This window comes from Chelonoidis abingdonii, chromosome 1 (genome assembly GCF_003597395.2).
Source record: "Chelonoidis abingdonii isolate Lonesome George chromosome 1, CheloAbing_2.0, whole genome shotgun sequence".
NCBI classification, from domain to species: Eukaryota; Metazoa; Chordata; order Testudines; family Testudinidae; genus Chelonoidis; species Chelonoidis abingdonii.
Window position 1 is genome coordinate 332,546,427 of NC_133769.1, and position 26,280 is coordinate 332,572,706.

General features: G+C 42.0%; 1 protein-coding gene across 2 annotated transcripts in view; it reads left to right on the forward strand.

Annotated features, from left to right (window-relative positions):
• The first annotated feature begins 16,148 nt into the window (after positions 1-16,148).
• MICU2 (mitochondrial calcium uptake 2) overlaps positions 16,149-26,280 on the forward strand; it is a 270,378-nt gene continuing 260,246 nt past the window's right edge. The window contains exon 1 of one of the 2 annotated variants that reach the window (XM_075061669.1): positions 16,149-16,434. In XM_075061669.1, the coding sequence (XP_074917770.1) occupies positions 16,225-16,434 (210 nt within the window). In that variant the 5' untranslated portion in view covers positions 16,149-16,224. The remainder of the gene's footprint in view (positions 16,435-26,280) is intronic. The other variant, XM_075061670.1, reaches the window with a different exon arrangement.

Below are 26,280 nucleotides of genomic sequence, written 5' to 3' on the forward strand. Positions count from 1 at the left end.
GCCAGTAAGCCTGACTTCAGTACCGGGCAAACTGGTTGAAACTATAGTAAAGAACAAAATTGTCAGACACATAGATGAACATAATTTGTTGCGAAATAGTCAACATGGTTTTTGTAAAGGGAAATCATACCTCACCAATTTACTAGAATTCTTTGAGGAAATATGAGGAAATTTCTGTAAATCTTATTTCATCGTATGAAGGTTCTATCAATCCCAGAGGACTGGATACATCACCTCCCAGGTTAATGAATGTTTCAGATCTTACCCAAATACACACTACAGCCAGTTCTTATTAACTCAACTAAAATTTATTAAAAACAAAAGAGAGAGAGTATGGTTAAAAGATCAATATACATACAGACATGAGTTCAGTCCATTCTGATGCAGATTCATAGCAGAAGATGGTGAGCTTCGTAGCTGCAAAGAGTTCCTTTAGAATTCAGTTTCATAGGTCAGAGTCCAATGTCCAAATCTCATATTCAGGGCATGCTGGCATAACTGGGACCTAAAGTCTTGAGACTCAGACTTCCTCTGATGAAGCCTAAGTGGATCTGAGATGACAGAATCAGGACCCAAGGATCTTTTATAACAATTTCATGTTTTTTGACAAAGTTAGGAGTTCAAAAGGTAATTAGGCTGACTTTGAAGGTAGTCCATCACTGGTACTTAGCTTATAGAATTAACATAAGGCCATTTGCTTGTTGCTCCACCATTCACAGATGATTTGCTATCCATTTCAAAGAGAGATGAATACCGAGATATCCCGTGTTTACAATTCATTTAAATGATTATCAGAATACTGCATAGACAGGATGTTGGTCACACATTGTCTACCCTACTCATACATATGTAAAAATATCACCAAACCACAAATATTATCTCCCCACATTCTTCTGTGGGTTATTTATTTAACCAGGATGCTTAAAACCCTTTCAAAACTATAGTGTATTTAGATTTTCAGAAAGCCTTTGACAAGGTCCCTCACCAAAGGCTCTTAAGCAAAATAAGAGGGATAAGAGGGAAGGTTCTCTCATGGATTGGTAACTGGTTAAAAGATAGAAAAAAAGGGTAGGAATAAATGGTCAGTTTTCAGAATGGAGAGAGGTAAATAGTGGTGTCCCCCAGGGGTCTGTACTGGACCAGTCCTATTCAACATATTCATAAATGATCTGGAAAAAGGGGTAAACAGTGAGGTGGCAAAATTTGCAGATGATACAAACTACTCAAGATAGTTAAGTCCCAGGCAGACTGCGAAGAGCTACAAAAGGATCTCTCAAAACTGGGTGACTGGGCAACAAAATGGCAGATGAAATTCAATGTTGATAAATGCAAAGTAATGCACACATTGGAAAACATAATCCCAACTATACATATAAAATGATGGGGTCTAAATTAGCTGTTACCACTCAAGAAAGAGATCTTGGAGTCATTGTGGATAGTTCTCTGAAAACATCCACTCAATGTGCAGTGGCAGTCAAAAAAGCAAACAGAATGTTGGGAATCATTAAGAAAGGGATAGATAATAAGACAGAAAATATCTTGCCTCTATATAAATCCATGGTACACCCATATCTTGAACACTGCATGCAGATGTGGTCGCCCCATCTCAAAAAAGGTATATTGGAATTGGAAAAGGTTCAGAAAAGGGCAACAAACATGATTAAGGGTATGGAATGGCTGCTGTATGAAGAGAGATTAAAAAGATGGACTTTTCAGCTAGGAAAAGAGAAGACTAAGGGGAGATATGATAGAGGTCTATAAAATCATGACTGGTGTGGAGAAAGTAAATAAGGAAGTGTTATTTACTCCTCATAACACAAGAACTAAAGGCCACCAAATTAATTTAATAGACAGCAGGTTTAAAACAAACAAGAGGAAGTATTTTTTCACACAACGCACAGTCAACCTGTGGAACTTCTTGCCAGGGGATATTGTGAAAGCCAAGACTATAACAGGGTTCAAAGAAGAATTAGAAAATTCATGGAGGATAGGTCTACCAATGGCTGTTAGCCAGGATGGGTAGGGATGGTGTCCCTAGCCTCTATTTGCCAGAAGCTAGGAGTGGGCAACAGGGGATGGATCAGTTGATGATTAACCTGTTCTGTTCATTCCCTCTGGGGCACCTGGCATTGGCCACTGTTGGAAGACAGGATACTGGGCTAGATGGACCTTTGGTCTGACCCAGTATGGCCACTCTTATGTTCTCTCTAGTTTCTGTTTTAGGCAGAGTATGGGTGGCACAGAATTGATGTTTTAGCACAAGTATCATTCTGAAATTATAATAGTAAGAAAATAACAATAAAAGAAATCTAAGACATGCTCAACTACCAGAAAATATTTGTGGTGCACAAGTGCATTAGGTCAGCATTGCCATTTCATACTCCCTACATTCAGGATTTATAACACAGCTAATTCAACAGGGACCCAGGAACTGGTGATCCAGTTTGTGGGGAGGTTTATTCATACAATGATGTTCTGCTGAGAGCCACATCCTATCATCCACTGAATAAGGGGGACCTAGTTGACAACGCAAATCTGCCTGCCTTATCTAAATTTTCTTGGAGATAATTGCATAATGCTGCCACTTCAGGCTTTGACATTGCGTATAGTCACCCAAATGGAACCTGCACTGTCCAATCATAAGCTCAGTGTGAGGGGAGGATATCTGCATTTTTCTTTTCAAACACATCAGCCAATTCTTGATGTTTACAGGGGAGTACTGCCATGGGGCATTGAGAGTGTACCCATCTGGGTGACCACTCTTGCTTGAGATTTCTTTGGGTTGGAGGTTGGATCAATAGCAGCTTGTCCCTGGCAGTGTTGCTGTCAAAATTTGAAGAGAAACGGATTTCCTGTCTTCACCAGCAGTGGAGGGGATCCTGGAGGGCCATCCAGGAGATCCCAACAATCAGTGGGAAGTGTGGAGAGTATCACTCCAAATTGCAATATTTCCCTATGCTCCAACACAGACTTCCACAGGGACAGTCCTGAGTCACAGGTCCTGAGGATAGGGATGAGCCACCAATAGTCTCAATCAGATCGAGGCGGCTTTTAGGCTGTAAGGTCATTTGCAAGGCACAGACTGCCACTACATCTATGAAATTGTTGGCTGCCTCAAATTGATGAGAGACTGCTGTATTGGGATCTGTTGGGCCTGTCTGGTGATATGCCACTGAATCAATACTTGCACATAGGAGGACTTCCTAGGAAGTTAGGTGCATGTACCAGTTAAAGTTGACGTTTGAAGCTCAGACTTCTTTTGACTTGATGCCCAGGCCATTCCTCCTTACCACACCTGTACTCTATGTGCTATGCCACATAGTACCTTTAATCTAAAAGGATCACAACCTAAGTGCATTGACTTTGCCTGCCAGTGAAATGTAACACAGGCTATGGGCTCAATCCTACAGACCTCTTTGATGTGACTTGATGTGGATATGGTCCTTTGTTTTTAACTCATGCTAGCAACACTACTCAATAGTTTAGACAAGAAATGAAAGTGAAGGATAACTTATTCAACTGAAACCACTGAGAAAATATTAACTATTCTAGCACATAATATAAATGCCTTGTTTAAAATGTTTCCAGGATACTATGAGCCCTTTATTACTGTTGCAAAAATGCCATGGGTTGTAACCATGTAAAGACAAACCAGAGACTTGAACCACACCTTTCTTCTCTACACACTATTACCCATTAAGGTTCCGATCCTTCAAAGATTTATGTACATGCTTAACTTTATGCACTGGGAGTAGTCCTGTTTAAGTCACTGCCTTAGGTGTCCTGCATAAGTCTTTGCAGAGTTGGGGCCTAAATGACTACACAAGGTGCAAAACAACAATGAATTGGCCACCCTGTACTTATCAACTACCAAGAAATGCCTATTTATTCAGAACACAACAACCTTAATTTTGGCCCACAGGTTGTTTTTCACCTGTTTATTTCTAAAGAATTATTTATGCTATTTTAATATTCATATCTAAGTATTTTAAGAATTACTTTTAAGTGGAAAGTATTTGTCAGTAAAAGAGGCACTGTCAACTTAAAAATCATATTAAAAATATTTTTCCTTTAGTGTTACTAATACCATCAAAATCTCAGAATGAATTTTGTTTCAAATTGCATTTCTTTCTCAGTTTTTCTTTGTATGATAATTCCTATGCAGCCTAAAGGAACTTGTTTGTAAATATTGGTACTTGCTTATCACATGTACCACCAGCATGTTATGTTTTTCCCATTTGCTGTACAGGAATAGTGTATGAAGAGAACTGGCTTCAATCTCTGTGTAGAGATGTCAATGTAAAGTATATGCTGTGAGAGAAATAGCCCACATGGGACTACAGACCTTATATAAATTTTAATTATTTTTATTTTAAATGGTTTCTATCTTGATAAGTTTTAAAGTAACTTTTCTCTATCAAGATGAAAACTTTCAAAGAAATGCTGCTTGATTTATAGTCTAGTTCCTAAATATAAAGATTACCATAAATTGTCTTATTTACAAGAAGAATGGTGACATATGGGCATAAGATGTTCACATTTATTTTTGACGTTGTTGATGGATGAATGTGGAGTGGTTAGTGGTTGTTAGGACCTTTTCAATCAATTATTTTTATAGGATTTTGGGTTGAACTTTCCATAAACTGATGACATAATGTCATTTCAAGACCTTTTCACCCAGACAAGGTCATGTCAGTTTCCTCAAAAGACGTCTCTCGTCTGTATTGTTGATATTTTTATTTTATTTTATTTCATTTATTTATTTAGGGAGAGGGAGGATTATACACTTAATCTCTGTGATATTCAAATGCTATTTTTTTTTACTTGCTGGCTTAGGTGGGACTTTTCTCAAAATTGGCTCTAGGTAAGGATGAAGCAACTCAAACCTGATTGGATCAAGTTGCAAAGCTCCAGAGTAGGCCTCTGATCTGATTTTCCAAAGGCTGTAGTGGGAAGCACTGCAAGACAGAGGGCTAGTCTACACTAGAAGCGCTACATCAGTGCAGCTGCACCAATGCAGCTGTAGCATGTCCAGTGAAGACTCTCTATGCCAACGGGAGAGCTCTCTCCCATCGGTATCATTACTCCCCCTCTGCGAGAAGCGGAAGCTATGTCACTGGAAGAGCATCTCCCACCAACATAGCACCAGTGTGGACAGCACTTAAGTAACTGTAACTTGCATCGTTCAGGAGGGTGGCTTTTTCACACCCCTGAGTGACATAAGTTTTATCAAATTAAATGATAGTGTAGACTTGTCCAGAGTGAGTGGAGATTGCAAACCATAAGAATCCAAGGTAAGACTGAGAAGCCTCACCTTTTGGAGGTCAATAAGCCACCAGATGGAGGACTGCCATTCCTGAAACCTGAAGGCCAGCCATCTTGGGGAGAGAAAGTCAAGACATCAATACGCAGCTTTTGCCAGGCTTTGACCAGTGTCCTTGGACCTGAAGACGTCATGCTAGCTAGAAGCACTCTGCCAGCAACATCCCCATCTGGCTCCTTGACTGCAGTTCCAGCTCCTGTTTCAGGAGAGTCCAGAAGATTATAGGAGTTTGTGTATCCCCTGCTATCTTGTTTTTCCTTCTACTATTATTGTCTTTTGTTTTTGCTAATTGGGAGACATCCCAGCCTTTTAATTCCCCAATTTTAGAGTGCAAAACTGACTGATGCAGGCACATATATGAGCACCCATAAAGGCCTCACATGTAAGGCACAAGAAAGAAAGTTCCCCAGGTTCAAACAGCCCTAAAAATACACTCATAAAGATATTCATTAACATGTGTTCTGTATTCATGTTTAAAAGTCTTTTAAAAATTAAACTGTCAAAGGTTTTTTGAGACATAACAGTTGTCAAACTTCTGCTTAGCAAAATGTTCTGCTAGAGACTATTATAATATGTCTCTTGGGGGGAAAGGAAAGGGTTAGCCACCACACTAGAACTGAAATCTAAGGAGGAAGCGTTATAATTGACTTTGAGGCTGTGATTTCAACATTAGGTAATAATTTGGTTTCAGTATGAAAATGTTTAGCCAGTTATTGTAAGGGGACTTTTGCGTTCATTATTTTATTCCCTGTCAGCCATATCGCCATCTTGGAATGCCCATGTTGTTTGGCATCCATCTTGGCTCCCCATCTTTATCCAAGCTTTGGCACCCTTTTTCAACTTTGGTGCCTTTTCCATGCAGTGGTGGGAATAGGTAGAATCATGTGACTGGCTAATCTGCTCGGCAATGGGGGATTATTTAAGCCCACCTTTCCAGTCACTCGGGGCTGTCCACCCTAAAGGCAGCAGTGGAAGTCATGTGTGTTGGAGGCACCTGTAGAAGCAGATGTGGCTTAGCGGCAGTCAGAGCCCGAGCAGGGGTAGCTAGTCTCTAGGTAAAGTTACCTCCAGATATCTGCACCATCTTCATAACATATGTGTTGTATTGGGGAGGGTATCTCACTTTACGCATAGGATAGCAGCCCATTGGGTATCAACCCTCCCTCATACTTGCACCCAGGACAATGCAGGGAAGAAGACCAAGAAGGAAGATCACTTACCTGAAAAGGTCCATTGAGCTCCTAAGTTCAGGATCTGATTCTTCACCTATGTAATCAGAGCTTCGAACTGCCGATGAGGCATGTCATGCCTATCAAAGAGAGATGGTACAGTGTTGAACTTATATCTTAACCTTACCTAATGTAATATTCTTGGGTTCGGGCTTCAAGCTCTGGTTGAGAAGTTAACAGCCGAGGAGTTATTTTATGTTTATCTTTCTAAATTGGGGTTCCTGTGTTCTACCTTGTTTGATTTTACCCTGTTAATAATGTAATCTGTTTTGCACCTTAATATTTGATGGGTCCTCTGTTGGGGTTAAAAGCACCTAATGATAGATGCAGGGATACGGGGGTGTAAACCTTTGTAAGCCCTTAGCCAGGCTTAACAGTTATACATTATAGATTTGATTGACTTGAGTGGAATTCATCCAATAACCTACTAATTTGATTATATGATTCCAGTTCAGAACTGAGACTAACTTGATTTGACTTTGATTTGATTTTGATTTGGTAATAGTATTGCTTTATTCTTAGATTAGTATTAACAGTAGCTGATGATCTGTTGTCTTGATTTTCTATTATTTGTTACAAGTTTTAATAAATTAATAAAACTGATATTGCAGGTCAGATTTTTAAAGATATTCAGATGCCTAGTAGGATTTTCAAAAGCACCTAGTCATTTTACTTCCATTCAATGGGAGTTGGGTGCCTAGGTGCTTTTGTAACGTATCTGCATCTTAGGCATCTAAATATCTTTAAAAATCTGACCCTGAATTAAAGTGACCATAAGAACATAAGAATGGGTCTACTGGGTCAGACCAAAGGTCCATCTAGCCCAGTATCCTGTCTTCCGACAGTGGCCAGTGCCAGGTGCCCCAGAGGGAATGAACAGAACAGGTAATCATCAAGTGATCCATTCCCTGTCACCCATTCCCAGCTTCTGGCAAATAGAGGCTAGGGACACCATCCCTACCCATCCTGGCTAATAGCCATTGATAGACCTATTCTCCATGAATTTATCTAGTTCTTTTGTGAACCCTGTTATGGTCTTGGCCTTCACAACATCCTCTGTCAATGAGTTCCATGGGTTGACTGTGCATTGTGTGAATAGTTCCTTTTATTTGTTTTAAACCTGGTGCCTATTGATTTCATTTGGTGACCCCTATTTCTTGTGTAATAAGAAGTAGTAAACAACACTTCCTTATCTGCCTACCTACATCAGTCATGATGTTATAAACCTTAATCATATCTCCCCTTAGTTGTCTCTTTTCCAAGCTGAAAAGTCCCAGTCTTATTCGTCTCTCCTCATATGGAAGCCGTTCCATACCCCTAATCATTTTTGTTGCCCTTTTCTGAACCTTTTCCAATTCCAATATATTTTTTTGAGATGGGGCAACCACATCTGCACACAGTATTCAAGATGTGGGCATACCATGGATTTATATAGAGCCAACATACGTCTTGTTTTGGCCAGGACAGTCCCCTTTTTAAATCCCAGGCCCCAATGCCCTGGGCAAAACTGGGCATTTGTTTCCTGACATGAGTTGCACCTTGTTAAGGGGATTTGGAAGAAAGTTTTGGGAGGCCAATGGTGACACGAGGAGTTGGGTGACAGGACTCGGGCAGTCAGCTCCAGTCCTGGGTGGCATAGGGCTTGGGCAAACAGAACACCAGGTGGCTCAAGACAGCCCCATGCCAGGTGTGTGTGTGTGGGAAACTCAGTGATGCCAGGTGGCTTAGGCCAGCCCTGTGCGGTGTCATGATTTTACTTTGGTAAATATGGTCAACCTACCTTGAGTCCCATTTCTTTCAATAAGCAATGTGAATCCAGAACTTTTGAGGACCTGGTTGAATATCAGCCAGTCAGCCTAAAAGCCTGATCAGCTCCCCCTAATTAGCCCTGGGGTGTCAAACCACATCGTTTCATTATAACACTGGTAACAAAACCTCTTAAATGTCTTTTTTTTCTGTTTAGTGAGACAAGGTGGGTAATATCTTAATCAGACCAATTTCTGTTGTTGAGAGAGCCAAGCTTTCGAGCTTACAAAGAGTTCTTCTTTTTCTGTTTGCATTTATTCTTATCTGCCCTCAAATCTTTGTCTTCTCACCCCTGACAAATAGCCAGGCTGCACTTCTATTAAACAAAACAAGATAGTAGTGGATTTCTTAAGAGGAAGGATGGTCTTATTGTGAAAGGGATTAAGAAGTGCTTGGTTCAAGTCCCTGCTCTCCACAGTCTTCCTGTTTGACTTTGGTCAAATCACTTAATCACTCTATGCCTCAGTTCTTCATCTGTAAAATTAGGACAATACTACTTCCCTTCTCTGACTTTTCATCTGTTTTGACTATTTAGATTGTAAATTCTTTACTAATAGGCAATTCTTGCCCTATTTGTTTGTACAGTACCTAGCACAATGTGGCCCTGATGTTGGTTTGGGTCTCTAGGCAGTATTATAATAAAAATATATAATAAACAAAACTTTAAACTGCCCTACATCAATTCCTCTGAATAGATACAACCCACATAAAAGAAGGCTTTCCATACCCTCCCTAACTCTCAGCAGTATTTGCTTTTCCCCAAATATACTGCATGTGAAGCCCTCGTTGCCACACAGCAGCCTGTGAGAGGGCGCCCAGACTACATGAATGAATACATTTTCATCTCTCATCTCTTGTTCTTTGATATAAAGTAGTGAGAAAATGTTTGAACTGAATGTAACAGGAGTTAAATTAAGCTGTTATGGTGAATGTCTGAATGCTGGCACAATGCCTAATGCTCTTGAGAGGATTGGAGTTCTCACATAGTGAATCTATGTTGGCTCTAGGCCTAATGCTCTTAAGACATTGAGAAGTAGCAGTCGATTTTTGGACATGTGGATCTGTAGGTTTATTTAGTATTTTTACTCTTTGTATTTGACTTTGTAATACAATTTTTGAGGGAAACAAAGTTTCTGCCTGACAAATTCTCAGGAATCACAGAAAGAACTCCTAGAGAAACACTGTCATGAAACATAGTTTTTGTCAGTATGATTTCACATTGTATTAATCTTGCCTAACAAAACTGCATCATACATCGTAATATAACAAGATTCAATGCAGCACTGAAATGTATAGAAAAATTCAATTTTTACAGATTTCATAAATATTTTACTAGGTTTTACGTTTGCTTTTACAGATTGTTAGCAGTGTGGGCATTGTGTCTACTAAAATGTCTCCCTCCCCATAAAATAAGATACACAATGACTGACTTCCATCAAAGGCACACTTAGCCCACATTGTACTGGCTCACCTGGCAGATTATAGACCACAGGGGACCCAGGTTTGAGTTCAGTTCCAACAATGTGCGGGATGCATATAGAGCAAGTTAGTCATATCACTTCACTAGCTGTAATCTTGTCAGCTTTCAGAAGCTAAGCATGGTCATGCTGGGTTAAATACTTGGCTAGCTGCCCTTAAAGGAAAATCCAGGTGCTAAAAGATGTTGTGATTTATGCCACTTTTTGCAGGAATAGTGTTAACCCCATTCTGCTGATGAAATTCCAGTTTTGGTAACTAAATTATTACCATTTCTATAGGACATGGTGAGGTTCACTTCTTCACTGCGTGATGTTAAATAGGAACTACATTTCTGTGTTAGGTAACATGTTTCCTATATATTTAGGGATAAATTCTGCTAGTGCGTATGCAAATATGTAAGGATACAAGCCTAAATGGGTGCCATGTGTGGATACAGATGGAACCTTATAACACCATGTTAAAGTATGGTAGCAGCTGTGTACTGCTATTGTGGTAGAATACAGACCACAGGGGCTTAGTCTGAGGGAAAACAGATGACTGTTCCAAAATTAGGAATTCTTACTAAAGAAAAACAAAAAGTGCTCTGCAGGATGCTGAGCTGGTCCTATTTGTCTGTACCATAATCATATGCTTAACATTATGGGCACATGGAACCCAGATCTCTTGCCTCACCCATGCCTCACAGTGTTTCTGGGTATACGCCACCACACATGAAGTGAGATGGGAGGCAGGGAATTTTTAATGTGTATTTGTGACAATGCTCCATTTGGGAAGTTGCTCTGTGGTAGTCTACAGCAGCAGTTCTCAAACTTAATTGCACCGCGACCCCCTTCTGACAACAAAAATTATTACACAACCCCAGGAAGGGGGACCAAAGCCCGAGCCTACCCAAGCCCTCCTGCCCCAGGCGGGGCTGGGGGGCCCAATGCTGAAGCCCAAGGGCTTCTGCCCTGGGTGGGAGGCATGTAACCTTAGCCTTGGGCGGTGGGGCTCAGGCTTCAGCTTTGGTACCAGGCGATGGGGTTTGGCTTGGGCCCTGGACCCCAACAAAGTCTAACACTAGTCTTAGTGACCCCATTAAAATGGGATCCTGACCCACTTTGGGGTCCTGACCCACAGCTTGAGCACCCCTGGTCTACAGGGATGGGAGTATTGTGTATCTTAGTCTGTGGGATTGCAATGGGAGGAGGAATTGTGTATACAACGTACACTCTCTCTTTCTTTGAGGGTAGGCATGGGATTTTGTGGTATGTGTTAGTCTGTGAGGATGGAGGGATTTTGCTGTGTGTTCTACAGTCTCTGGGGATTAGAGAAAATTTTGCTGTGTGAGTTATGTCTATCTCTCTGAGGATGGGAGAAGCATTTTGCAATGTGTTTTACAAACTCTGAGGATGAAGGAGATATCATAGTATGTGCTACTGTCCAGGGGGATTTTGCTGTGTGTGTACAGTCTTGCCCATCTGTGGATAAGGGGTGCTGATGAGAAGGTGGGAACATTTTCAGGAGTGCTCCATACCCCTCAGATTGTGTCCCTCTAAGGACCAGGATTGCACATTCTGATAGATGTCCCATACCCTTCAGAACTAGGACATTGGCACTAAATACTAGTGGAAGGTTGGGTACATTCTGAGATGGGAGTGCTCAGGTGAGTAAAGTTACTCATATACATAAGTGGATTCAGGACATGAAATTGAAACTGCTTTAGTGGCAGTAATAAATGATATCTTCCTGTCAATGGATATAGGGCAAACATCAGTTTTCATCTTCTTGGTCCTCTCTGCATCATTCAACAGTGTTGACCATGAGATACTGCTGCTTCACTTGTGTGAGATGGCAAAGCTCCAAGGTAATGCACTAAAACAGTTTGAATCCTTCCTGGAGAGATGCACCAACAAGATGTGATGGACATGGCACTTCCACCACTAGAACCCTTGCTTGTGGAGTCCCACAAGGATCACTTCTCTCCACAGTCCTTTGCAACATCTACATGCAGTCACTAAGTGAACTGGTCAGAGTGGGTGGAAGTGTATCTCTTTTTATAATAAGGACTCAAGTACCAGCAATATGCAGATAATGAACAGCTCTATCTATCCTTCACCATATATGATATGACCACACCACTATGATGGCACAGTGCTTGGATGAGATCAGTTCATGGATGAAGAACAGTTTGCTGATGGTGAACTTGGGCAAGACAAAGGTGATTATGCTGGACAGAGGAAAGCATTTTGAAGAGTTCACAGCCATGGTGCAGTCTCCTTTGGTTGAAGATACACACCCAAAATTGGTCAATTCACTCTGGGAGTTTAGAGTACTCTTGGACTCGTCAGTGATGCTAAAGTCTCACATAGTAACATCTGAGAAAAACACTTTCTGTCATCTCTGGTTGGCTATAAGACTCAGTCCCTTCCTGGTGGAGGATGACCAGGCCTCATTTGTTAAAGCTTTCATCACCTCTCTACTGGACTACAGCAATGCAATAGATCTCAGCATAAAGCCTTAAACACTGAGGAAGCTCTAACTAGTACAGAACACTGCAGTGCATCTCATCAGCAATATTGGGTATCATGATCATATCAGACTTGTCCTCTGCTCTCTAAACTGGCTTCCCAGAGACTATCAAATCAAGATCAAGGTCTTGGTCCTTATCTTCAATGCGCTCTATGGCTTAGGCCTAGGATTTCTAAAAGATCATCTAAATCCTGGGATGAAGACCATGGTCAACAGCTTTGCTCTTCTGGCACAATGAAATTCTCTACAGTAATGGTAAAGTTCATCTATGTGGGAGACAAAACTTTCTTTGAAGTCAATCTGAGACTGTGGCTTCAACTTCCACAGAAAATAAGGACCATCACAAATCTCATTGCTTTCTGCTCCAAGTATAAAGTGCATTTATTTGACTTGTCTTCTCTAATATAAATACATAGCAACTTGTATAAGTATATTAATAACCCTATCAGAACAAGGCATTCATTGCACACACTTGGAAGAGGATAAGCGAATAAACATATGACTAATGGTAATCTTGTTGCTTAATGTATCACTGGAAGGTGCTCAAGTTATGGTGATGAGTGCAATATAAGAACCTATATAGAATAGAAGTGTTTCCAGAACTGGGCCATAGGGTTATTATAAAACGGAATACACTTCCACCTACTCTTCCTTTACAATACAGCTAATTAATATAGGAATTAGTAAAATATTGTTTTTGTATGTAATAATATATGAAAGAGATAGACAGTTATCTGTCTCCTAAAAAAGGAAATCTCATTTTCACAGGGGAATTATGCCAGACTAATTGCCCTACTCTGTCACATTGTCTAATGAATACAGAATTATAAAATTCCTTTAGCAACAACTGATAATATTTGTTTAGCTGTAACTGTGGTGTGTTAAAATTGTAGACTATCACTTTAAATTTCAGGGTTTTTTCCTGGTCCTGCTTGCAAACAGCAGACACCATTGATTTAGTCTACTTAATGTATTCTCTCTACACATACACACATCATTTGAAAGCTTATTATGTTTACTTAAAGTTGAGGTATGATGTGGAGCTGTCAAGTGGTGCTGTTACCATAAAATGTGGATAAACAGACTCCCTCAACACATTAAAATGACCACTTTGAAATATCTGCATTTGTTCCTATTAGTTTAATAACTGTTTTATTTCAAAACATGAAATTAGATTTCTTTGTGATCTCACTGCAACAACATAAAGGGTAAAACAAAATCTAATAATAAATTTGTACAGGTATCACTGAAATGTAATGGTATCTTGCCTACCAACTCTCTGAGTTTGCTAAAATCTGCCTTCTTGAAATCGATTTTCTTTATTGTGCTGTTTTTCCTCCTATCATTCCTTAGAATCATTAACTCATCTTTTCATGATCAATTTCACGTAAGCTGCTTTCCACTTTTAACTGCTCAATCTGTTCTTCCCTATTTGTCAAAATCAAATCTAAGGCAGCCTCTCCTCTAGGGGCTTTCTCCACCTTTTGTAATAAAAAATTGTCTCTAATGCATTCTAAGAACTTGTTGGATAATCTGTGCCGCACAATATTATTTTCCCAACATGTGTTTGGGTAGCTGAAGTCCTCCATCGTCACCACATCCTGTGCTTTGGGTGATTTTGTTAGTTATGTATAAAAAGCCCCATCCACCTCCTCTCCCTCGTTAGGTGGTCTGTAGTAGACCCCTACCATGACATCATCCTTGTTTTTTACCCCTTTTATCCTTACCCAGAGACTTTCAACAAGGCCGTGTCCTATTTCCATCTCAACCTCAGTCCAAGTGTATACATTTTTTATATTATAAGGAAACACCTCCTCCTCCCTTTTTTCCCTGCCTGTCTTTCCTGAGCAAGCTATATCCTATTATACCAATATTCCAGTCATTTGTATTATCCTACCAAATCTCTGTGACGCCAGCTATGTCATAGTTGTGTTTATTAACTAGCCTTTCTAGTTCTTCGGTGTATGCCCCATACTGATCACATTAGTATACACACATCGAACATACTGATTTGATTTCCCCCCACTTATGTTCTCTCTTGTTTCTCCCTTATCCCTGCTATAATGGCTCATGCTCCACCCAGATTCTGACCTTTCTCCCAGGTCACCATGTTTTTGACTTACCTGTGGGCTTTTGTCTCCTGCCCCCATTGAATCTAGTTCAAAGCCTCCTCACTAGGTTAGCCAGTCTGTATCCAAAGATGCTCTTTCCCTTCCTTGATATGTGGTTCCTGTCTTGGCTCAGCAGTCCTTCCTGGAACAGCATCTCCTGGTCATGGGCAGCGCTTGGACCACTGGTTGGGGGATGCTAGCCCTTAGCTCCGCCCCTTCCATCCCCTGGTGCAGCCCAGAGCCCCCCACCATGGCCGCCAGCCCCTGCCCCAGGCTAGCCCCAGAGTGCCAGGTGGGCAAGTGGCGCAGCCCCAGCCTGGATTCCTGGAAGGGTGGCTGGCATGGCCCCAGCCTCCCCAACCCCTGAGAGGCGGGTGGTGTGGTGTGGCCCCAGGCTCCCCAGCCTTGGAGTACCGGGTGGGTAGGTGGTGTGGCTCCATCCTTGAAGAGCCGGGAGGGCAGTTGGCACAGCCGCAGCCTCCTCAGCACCGGAGTCCTCGGAGGGTGGGTGGTGTGGTCCCAGCCCCTCAGTGCTGTGTGGCATGGCGTGGCCCCAGCCTCCACAGCCCCAAAGTGCTCGGAAAGTGGGTGGCATGGCCCCAGCCTCCTCAGCCCCGGATTGCCAGGTGGGCAGGCGGTGCGGCTCAAGCCCCAGAGTGTTGGGAGGGTGGGTGGCACACGCGGCCCCAATAGCCGCTCCAGCCCAAGCCGGGGCCACTGCACAAGGGAACTGGGAAAAGTGGGCCAGAGCAGGAAGCAGGAGGGAGTCTGGGGGCAAAGCATGGGCAGGGCCACACCTGGCCATTTGGGAAGGAACAGCCTTCCCCAGCCTATGATACCTGCTGCCCATGCCTATGTTCAAGGAAGCTGAATCCCTCCTGGTGACACCATCTGCACAGCAAGTTATTCACCTCCAGGGTGCATCTGTCTTTGCCATGTCTCCTATCCTTGACTGCAAGGATTGAAGAGAACACTACCCACTCCCCCAGCTCCTTCACTGTTACTCCTGGAGCCAGGGAGCCCTGTAGTCACTTCTGATCTGCTCAGGGTCATACCTCACAGAATTGTTAGTGTCTACAGGAATGAGTAACATGGGGTAGTAGCCAGAGGGCCGGATCATCCTTGACAGTCCCTCCGTATCCTCTCAGATACAGACCCATACCTCCCAGGACACCATGTCAGGCTGACAGATGGGTGCCTCCATCCCCCTGATGACCAGTAGTGGAGGGTTCTGTTTGACTTCTGCATTGCCCCAGCCTCTGTAGCTGCTTCTGGGAAGATGGTGGCCTGGAAAATGGCCCTGGCTGCAAGTGCCCAGCATTCGCTCAGGGGCAGAGTCTCTGGGCTGCAAGCGCCCAGGGGCCAGCAGTGGGGTCTGAGTGAAAAGCCCTGGCTCTTTATTTATTACCCTGTTAACCTTTGCCTATTTGTTGCTCCCTGGCACTATTCTGTTTCATTTTGTGGTGGGGGGTGACTTGATGGACACTCCATGCGCCAGCGCAGGAGTGGGCTCTGTGGGGCAGGCACAGACACAGGGCTGGAGGGCCGAGAGGGGAGCCACATACAAGCCTAGCACTGATGCTGAGGGAATTCCTGCGCCACCCCTGGGGATCCTTCCGTTCACTTTGTTAGTGGAACTGAGGGCAAAGTAAGGGCAGAGGCTTCACTCCTCTATTGCGCATGCTCCCTAGCGCGGCTCTGGCCGGCTAGGTAGCAGAGGGCTCGGTTTGAGTTCTGCGTTGGGTCTATAGCGGCTTCCGGGAAGATGGCGGCCTGGAGAGCAGCCCTGGCTGCGGGTGCCCGGCGTTCCCTGAGGGGCAGCGTCCCCGGGCTGCGGGCCCCCGGGAGTCAGCAGCGGTGTCCGGGTCTGTGGGCTGCAGCTGCCACCCTTCTTGCAGGAGGCTCGTTGGCAGCGGGTTACAGCGGCTGGTGCGGACGGGCAGCGCCCGGTGGGTTCCTGACGGTGCTGGCTCAGGTATGTGACCAGCTTCTCAGGGGCAGGGCTGTTACCCGCTGTAACTGCCGTGTCCACCGCGCGCGAGCGCCCTGGTCAAGGGCTGTTACCTGCTCTAACCCCCGTTCCTACACACACATGCACCATTCGCTGGGGCAGAGGGCACTGGGCTGGGGTTGTTACCTGCTATAACACCCCATCTCCAACACACACACCTGGTAGCCCAGTGCAGGACCATTACTGGTATAGCCCCCCGCCCCAACTCGGTAGCTTAAGCTAAACTGGGGCTGATACTTCTCTTCTTGTCAGTACCCAACAAAGCCCGCTGACCACAGGGCATGCAGAGTAACACTATGTGACCCAGTGCAGTACACAGCTTACGTCAGAAAAGTCTGGCAGGTAAAGAAAGGTGTATAGACAATAATTACACTATATCTGACCCAAAGAAGAGTAAATGAGAGTGGAAGCTGGTGACATCTCTGCTTAGGTAGGTGTAGTATGAAATCATCTGATAGCAAACCGTAATGATCATACTTTATCTGTCCCCAAACTGTAGATAGAGCCCTCCTGGAAGAGCCTCCATTGCTTAGTTCATCTGAGGTCAAGCAGGTGAGGTAATGCATGTGTCTGGTCCCCTTGACATCAGGCAGCAGCCAAGATCAACAGTATTTCACTTAAGACAATCCTGGCCTTATTTAGATTAATGAGGATTTCCCTCTTAGTGCTGAGTGCCTTTCCCCATTCACTGTAATCACACAACAGTGTAGAAAACTTAGTTGCAGTTGACACAAGTAAGCATTCAGTTAGTCAGCTTTGCCTGTAATTGTTCATTTACAAAGTTTGTCATCTGCTTCACAATCTAATGTCACTTCAGCTGGCAAGGATGAGTATTTCACAAACAGAATGTTTTTTGTGTCTTCTGTTCTGTCTGAATTGCATGGCTCACCACCTAGTACAAATATTTTCCGGGCGGGTCTATGTATTACTTGTGTTTGTGTTATGAATATTAGAATGTACTTGCCTATTAAGCATCAGTATGGAGATGAAGGTTTACTGTCAGGAATACAGTGAGGTGGCCAAGTTTGCAGATGATACAAAATTACTCAAGATAGTTAAGTTCAAACCTGACTGCAAAGAGTTACAAAGGGATCTCACAAAACTGGGTAGATAAGTGCAAAGTAATGCACATTGGAAAACATAATCCCAACTATACATATAAAATGATGTGGTCCACATTAGTTATCACTCAAGTCATCGTGGATAATTCTCTGAAAACATCTGCTCAGTGTACAGCGGGAGTCAAAGCTAACAGAAAGTTAGGAATCATTAGGAGAGAGATGATAAAATATAACGTCACTATATAAATCAGTGGTACATCCAGAACTTGAACACTGCAGGCAGTTTTGGTTGTTCCCATCTCCAAAAAGATATATTAGAGTTGGAAAAAGTACAGAGAAGGGTAACAACAATTATCAGAGGTATGGAACAGCTTCCGTGTGAGGAGAGATTAAAATTAAAAAGACGGGGACTGTTCATTTTAGAAAAGAGATGACAGGGGGTGGGGGATATGATAGAGGCCTGTAAAATAATGAAAGGTGTGGAGAAAGTGAATAAAGATGTGTGTTACTTATTCTTTCACATAATACACAAACCAGGGGTCACCCAATGAAATTAATAGGCAGCAGGATTTAAACAAACAAAATGAAGTACCACTTCATACAACGCTCAGTCAACCTGTAGAACTCATTGTCAGGGGATGTTATGAAAGCCAAAAGTATAACTGGTTTCAGAAAAGAATTAGATAAGTTAATGGAGGTTAGGTCCATCAATGGCTATTAGCCAAGACGGTGAGGAATGCAACCCTATGTTCTGGATGTCCCTAAACCTATGACTACCAGAAGGTGGGAGTGGATGACTGGGGATGGATCATTTGATAATTGCCCTGTTCTGGTCATTCCCTCTGAATCATTCAGCCCTGTGTTAAGACTTGATACTGGGCTCGATGGACCATTGGTCTGACCCAGTATGGTTGTTCTTATGTTAATAGATTAAAAAAAAAACCCCTCTCTTGAAAACATTATTATCCATACTAACTTTGTACTTTTCAGTTTGGGAGTGAAGTCTTTCTCTGTTTTCTTTAGGAGATGAAATTAATGTGTGTCTTCTTGGATACATGGACATGCTTGTATTGCTGTCCATCTGGTCAGTTGTCATGAGTGGATCGGGTATTGGGAAATATACAAAAATTCTGCTCTGGGAATACTTCCGTGAGCAAAAATTTGTACTTACCTTGCCTTCTAACAAATACTGAACACATTGAAGAGAGTAGGAGAGGCAGTTGCATAAAACTTCTAATCCCTGGTTTATTCTTGAGTCCCAAAATAGAGAGGCTAGGATTTTGCAGGTGTTGCAGTCCTTATTGTGGAGAAATGACACTTTTCTAAGATCAGCAGAGCAGTTTTTAAAATTGTGGTATTTTTATGATGAGTTAAATCTTAATCCTGTCCTTAGTCCTTGAAAATCCCCATTTAATAACAATTTGACTTGCTGTATATAGGACCCTGCCATAGCAATAATACTGCGGGTCATCCAGCATTCAGGCCCATTAACATGCTTCTGGGAATAGTTTTAATTTGCTCTGAAGAACCAACAGATTGAAAAACACAGTATTTTTGTTCATAAAGTGTAGTCTCTTATTTCACAAAAGTTGACTGCTACATTTAAAATATGAAAATATCAGATTACAGTTTCAAGCATTACAAAAAATCTTGTCAAGGGAAATTTGCAGCGATCGGTATTTATGTATAACTATAATGATTTTGTGTAACCTTAATCGGGTGCCAAAATCATCACATGAATGAATTGGAAGTAGTCTTGCCATATGACACTTGTGAGCCCCAATATTTTTTAAAAAAATAACCACGAAGGAAAAGCATCTAAGGCTGTGTTAAATTAACATGGTTCTGATGGTGATATACCATGACATAGCTCCCATATAGTATTTGGCTAGCTAGGTGGTAGAATTCTTTGACCCTCTAGGTTGAACCTAGCATTTCTAGGAACCATTTCTGTTGCAGAAAAGTGGAATCACTGAACAGTAGCAGATCGAATTAATTTATTTTTGTTTTCCATTTTCAGCAATAAAATTAGCTGAAATTCCATGCCACTTAGAGACAAAGGTTCTGCATCCAGTTTCTAGTGACTCTTGCCCTGAAATTTCTCAAGTGCTGACCATATAAACTGTGATAGTGAGGCAAAGAACAGAAAATAAAAATAAGAGAATTGAAGAAAAATGGGATTGTGAAGTCCTAAACTGGAAGGGAGGTGGGGGATGGAATAGTAGAGCCAGCATGGCATGCTCCCTGTTGAACAGTTGGTATTAGATGCTACTGGTAGAGTTCTAGTAAATATAAATCTAAAATATTCATAAACAAATTGCATTGTAAGACTATTAAGTTGCTTATGCAGATATGTTAGTAGTATGGGGAATTGTTTTGTGAGGAACATGTGTTATGTTTGAGATTTTTGTTTTTCTTTGTCACAGATTGACTTCATTGGTTCATTGTCCTGTTGAACATACAGGCTACCAATCCACCTTTTATTTGTCTCACATTGTAGCTCTTTGATTATGAATGTCCTAAGTATTTTTTCATTGTGTAGTATGATGGGAGATGATACAGAGAGACAAGTAGTTCTGTAAAAGAAAATATTAATAGTTTGATACAAATATTCTTAAACATTAAATTACCAGAAATTCAACTACCTTATGGTGATACAAAAGTACATTATTAAAATGTAAACTAGAAATTTTGAAATGTTTTTTAACTCTGCATCCACCACCAAGTTATAAATGGTCTAAAGCAGGGATCGGCAACCTTTGGCACATGGCCCGCTAGGGTAAGCACCCTGGTGGGCCGAGCCGGTTTGTTTACTTGTCGCATCCCCAGGTTTGGCCAATCATTCGTGTCTTTGGAGGATCAGGGCCTAATTTTTTCAGATATTACTTGCTCCAGAGTAGTAATGATAAGATGTGCGCATATAAAACTGTTTTTAACCATTGGGAAATGATGACTTTAGGACAAATAATATGTGCATCAAAGCTAGTTCTGAAAAAAATCATTTTGTACTTTTTGAAAAGTGTGTATTACACCTACTATATTTTCCTTTCTCTTTCCCCATTCCCTCAGACCTGTTCTTTCATTATTTATTGAACTGAATATAAAATATCTCTGGCACTGATCATCTTCTGACGTCTTAACTGAACTTTCTTATAAAGTGACTTGTGCAATGGCCCTAATGCTGTTAAAATGTAGATATGTGCTTACATTTACTAATGATTGGTGTCCCATTGATTTTAATGGGGCTACTCCTCATAGTGCATAAAGTTAAACATGCCTGTAAGTCTGTGCCGGCTGAGGATAAATGAATGAATCAATTTTTTCTTTCTGTAAGAAGCATAGTTAACCTGTTTCATTTTCTAGCGTCTTATTTTCCTTTATTGTGTGTTCATCCATTTTTTATTTCTTCTTACAGTGTGGTCTGTGTAGTCATGGAGGCTTTTTTCTAGTTTATCTTCAGTATCTTAATTTTTTCTACTTTAGGATATGGTAGTCTGATATTTGTTCATACAGTGTAATTTTCTTTGTTCTGTCACTCTCTCATTGTAGACTAGAGTCAAAAGTTCATGACCAGATTTAGGCTTGGTCTACACTACACAGTTAGGTTGATGTAAGGCAGCCTTGTTCCCGCCAATGTAAGTGTCCTGTTATACTGGCATAATAAATCCACCTCCACTAGAGGTGTAGGGCTAATGTTGGTGTAGTTAGGGTGATGCTGTGTCTGTGTAGACACTGTGTTATTTACATCAGCTGTTGCCTGTGGTTCAATTTCCCAGCTCCATGTTGAAGCTGTGAAATTGACAAGAAAGCTAGGCTGTCACTGGCATGGGTGGGGAACTCCAGCTAGAGCCAGGCTCCCCCCAGGCTTCCCTCTCACAGCTGGACTGTACTTGTCCTGCTGGGAGCCTGGCTTCCCAACCCCACCACCCCCCGGGCTCTTGGCTCTCTGCCACATCTGGGCTCCTTGTGGGGAGCACCTGGGGTCCGGGCAGGGAGCCGGGAGCCTTGGTGCAGCTGTTGGGCTCCCTGCGGGGAGTGGTGAGCCTAAGGCACAGCCTGGCTGTGAGCAGGAAGCCAAGTGGGTGCAGCCCAGCTGGGAGGTGGGGAGCCCAGTGGCTGCCCAGCTGACAGCCTGGGAGCAGCCGGGCTCCTGGTGGCAGGGAGATGAGAGCCCAGGGGATGTTGGGCTCCCAGTGGCCAGGAGTCAAAAGCCTTGCGAGCGGCCAGGATGTGCACAACCAAGAGAAGGAAGGCAGTGTGGACATGAACCACAGCAGTAATTACTGTGGGGGTTATAAGTCTACCTTACATAGGTTGATTTATGTTTCTAGTGTAGGCATTGCCTTAATGTAAGATTACTGTGGATGTATTTTTTTCTGGTCATTAAAGCTCTAGATAAGCAGTGAAGAATGTAAGAAATTATCTTTATTAATCCCCCCCCCCCCTTTTAGCCTGTTCTTTTTAGAAATGTATCATGGAAGTATTTTGATAGATAATTCTTCAGTGATGAATGTAAGCCTTTATCTATGCAATGACTCCTCATAGCTCTTAACATTGTCCATTTACACTTTTGGCTAATGCCAGATATAGGTCTTCTCTACACTAGAAAGCGTTTGTCGATATAGATATACTGGGAGACATTCCTAGTGTTGAGACACCTTGTATGCCCCAAAGACTGCTTTTTCTGTTAAGCTTAAAAGAACATTTTTGCTGGTATAACTGCGTCTGTACTAGACGTTTGCCAGTATAGCTGTGTTCATTAGAGGTGTGTTTTCTTCATTCTCCTAATCAACACAACTATTCTGACAAAACTTTAAGTATAGACTAAGCCATAGTGATGGCTTATATTTGTTTTTTGTAGTACTGTAATTCAAATCAGAGTGAAATAATGTATGGTTGAGAAGCTTGATAATAGACTTGTCTATGGTGCATCTATTATTTTTATATTTTCAGACATTTGCAGTCTACTGTATTAACATACCATTAAATTCTTACTGTCACTGAAACTCTTAGGCTGAAGTGTCTGTCTTAACATTAATCAGTTCTGCAGTTTTAAAATCCCACTAGCTGACTTCTAAATATTTGATTCTGCTTAACTGAGGTAAAGCAGAACATAAAGCTTTTGATTGGATGCAACTTTTTTGTCTTGTCCTTATACTATCTGTTATAGCATTGCATTGCAATTGTTGCTGTTTGCCTTGTGACTTTTTATTGTTGTTTGTTCAACACCAGCAGTGTGCTACATTCTATTCAGATAAGAGAAGACAAGGTTCCTGCCCTGAAGAGCTTACGCTAAGTGCACGTGGTAATTAGAGACCATAATGAAGAATTTAATACTAAACTATACTGATCTCCTAACAATCAAGCAGTCTATCCAGTGCCATTCTCTTGCATCAATGTTTTATACTTTTGAAATCCTCTTTTTTAGTTCATATGAATAAAACGTACATCTTCCCAACCCTAAAACAAAACAAATTGGTAGCTTATTTTTACATTTCTTAGAGAAAAGATATTTAAAAACATTATGCTTTCTTGTGGCCTACAGACTCACATTCAGTGCTTCATGTTTTAGTTGAAAATGCACTGGGTGAGAGCCTCACCCTCATTCTAGACCCTTTATGCTGTCTGAAAGGTTTGGAGTCGTGTAAAGAGACCCTGGAGGCCCCACTTCTGGCCACGGGAGGATTGTGTTGGTGCAGGCACTGCAGAATATTGTCATAAAGCTGCCTTCTGAGGATCCCTTTGCAAGCCTTGCGGCTGCAGAGATTCCCAAAAGGGCTCGCCTTCACTACTGGGAGATTGACGCTGCTGCAATTGATGCAGATGGGGTCGATTTCACAGGTCTAGTGAAGACCCACTAAATCGATCGCAGAGCACTCTCCAGTTGACCCTGGTACTTCACCTCTCCAAGAAGAGTAAGGGAAGTCAACTGGAGAGCGTCTCCCGTCAACACAGCGCAGTGGAGACACCAAGATAAGTCGACCTAAGCTACATCAACTGCAGCTACATCAGTAGTGTAACTTAGGTCGACTTACCCTGGTAGCGAAGACAAGTCCTGCGATAGCCACAGGAAGGCTGTCATAACTTAGGCAGGCTTCCAGGGCTGTCTAAGTTATGCGAAGAGCCCCAGAGTGTCCAGGATCAGGAAGATGCAAAGGTAGCTTAAGGCCTCCTAAGCAACCCTTTTGCCCTGAGCTGCGGGTTCTATACTATGCCTCTGAGAGGCACAGCACAGAATCTTAAGCATTATGTATGTGGCACACACTACTGATGTACCTTGCTATGCAAACATTATTAGTGGGTTTTTAGTACAACATTTCCTCTGAATCTGATATACAACTCCTAAAATCATTTTATAGATTGAATTAATTTGTGCCAATATTTCACATTTAGGACCCAAATGCATGGTCCTCATTCAAGTGAAATTCCCATTTAAACCAATGTGAGTTTTGCCTGAGTAAAGCCTACTGGGACGGTCCTTTTAAAAAAAATTTCACATTGCTTGGTCTCTGCAGTATCTGTATGAGAGCTGGGTGAATAACTGATTTTTCAGTTCAGACAGCCCACTAAAAAATCAGGGACAATATTAGGTTCAGTTCTGAAAATATTCAGAATTTGTCAGCAAATTGGAAAATTCCATCTCAGGTTACACAAAATGTTTCATTTCAGTCATTTTGAAAGGGCCAGCTCCAGAAACTGTGTATTTTATAACTTTTAGCCCAGTGATTAGGACTCTTGCCTGTAATGATGGGAGTTTAAATCATCACTGTAGAGCAGGAACTTGAATTCAGACCTCCCAGATGGGCATTCTGGTCACCAATTTATAAACTATTTTGGGGTGAGTTGCTCTCAATCTCTCCTTTTGAAGGTTTTCCATTTTAAGTACACGTTGGAGCAGGGATGCGAACTCAGGTCTCCTTCCTCATAGACTTTAAGGTCAGAAGAGACCATTATGATCGTCTCGTCTGACCTCCTGCACAATGCAGGCCACGGAATCTCACCCACACACTCCTGTAACAAACCCCTAACCTATGTCTGATTTATTGAAGTCCTCAAATCACTTGCAACCCCTCCCAGCGTGGTATTGTCCTCAAATCCTATAAATGCACTCTCCACCATTATCAAAATCATTTCCGAAGATATTGAACAGAACCAAAACCAGAATGGATCCCTGCGGTACCACACTCAATATGCCTCTCCATCTTGACTGTGCACCACTGATGATAACTATGATTACTCTCTGGGAACAGTTTTCCAACCAGTTACTCACCCACCCTATAGTAGTTCCATATAGGTTGTATTTCTCTAGTTTGTCTAGAAGAAGATCTGCCAGGTGAACACCCTAACCACCATGCTGTAGGCTATTCCAGTAGCTTGCAACCTTTCCAGACTACTGTACCCCTTTCAGGAGTCTGATTTGTCTTGCATACTCCCAAGTTTCACCTCACTAAAAACTACTTGCTTACAGAATCAGACATAAAAATACAAAAAGTGTCAGAGCTACTGAAAAATTGCTTACTTTCTCATTTTTATCATACGATTATAAAATAAATCAACTGGAATATAAATATTGTACTTACATTTCAGTGTATAGTATATAGAGCAGTATAAGCAACTCATTGTCTGTATGAAATTTTAGTTTGTACTGACTTTGCTAGTGCTTTTTATGTACCATTTTGTAAAACTCGGCAAATGTCTAGATGAGTTGATGTACCCCCTCCTGGAAGATCTCTGAATACCCCTGCGGGTACACATACCCTTGGTTGAGAACCATTGGGCTATTCTGCTCTCAGTCTCTTCTGTTGAAGCTGTTCTGTTTTGGCCCAATGAATATTTAAGTATTTATGCAAAGAGAGGGAGAAAGAAAGACTCTATACATTGAATCTGGCACAGACAGATTTGAATCCACATCTCCCACTTCCCAGGTGAGAGCCTAAATCAGCAGACTATAGAGCTTGATGCTTAGTTTCTCTCCCTCGCCTCATCTAAAAGAGGTGAGTAACCTGAATTTGAGTTCTTGCTCCAATGAAGATTTAAGTAGTTATACAAAATGGAACTACTTCAACAGAAGAGATTGAGAGCTGGCCACCCCAGAATACCATATAGCCTGCTGTGTAGAATGCTCACCTGGGAGAGGAGGGAATATGAGTTCAAGTCCCTGCAGCAGAATGTGGATTCAAGCTTGGGTCTTCCACATCCCAGGCATGTGCCCTAACCATTGGCCAAAAATTATAAAATATCCATAACACAGTTTTCTGAATGCACCACTGTATTCATACTTTACACACCATTGTAATAATCTTTGTACAAAATATGGCTTGTAAGATATCATCTGAAAACTAATAACTTGCTGGTTAATAACATGGTGAGATGTATGTAGCAACATTATATGTAAAGTTATAACATAAGCTGAAATAATGAGTGAGCTGTGTTTACCAGACAAGTCTGGGAAGTGGGTAAATCTGTTTTTCAAAGACAAAGGACAAGCTGATGCCTCCAGTCAGGTGTCATCAAAGTTCATGGGCAATTACTTAAGTGGCCATTCTTTGGCAAGGAATGGGTGCAGGAACAAACAGACCTGTATCTTAGGGTATGGCTACACTTGGAGGTGTGCAGCGCTGGGAGTTACAGCTGTGTTCGTACAGCTGTGTAGGGACAGCGCTGCAGTGTGGCCACACTGACAGCTACCAGCGCTGCAGTGTGGCCATATTTGCAGCATTTGCAGCGCTGTTGGGAGTGGTGCATTGTG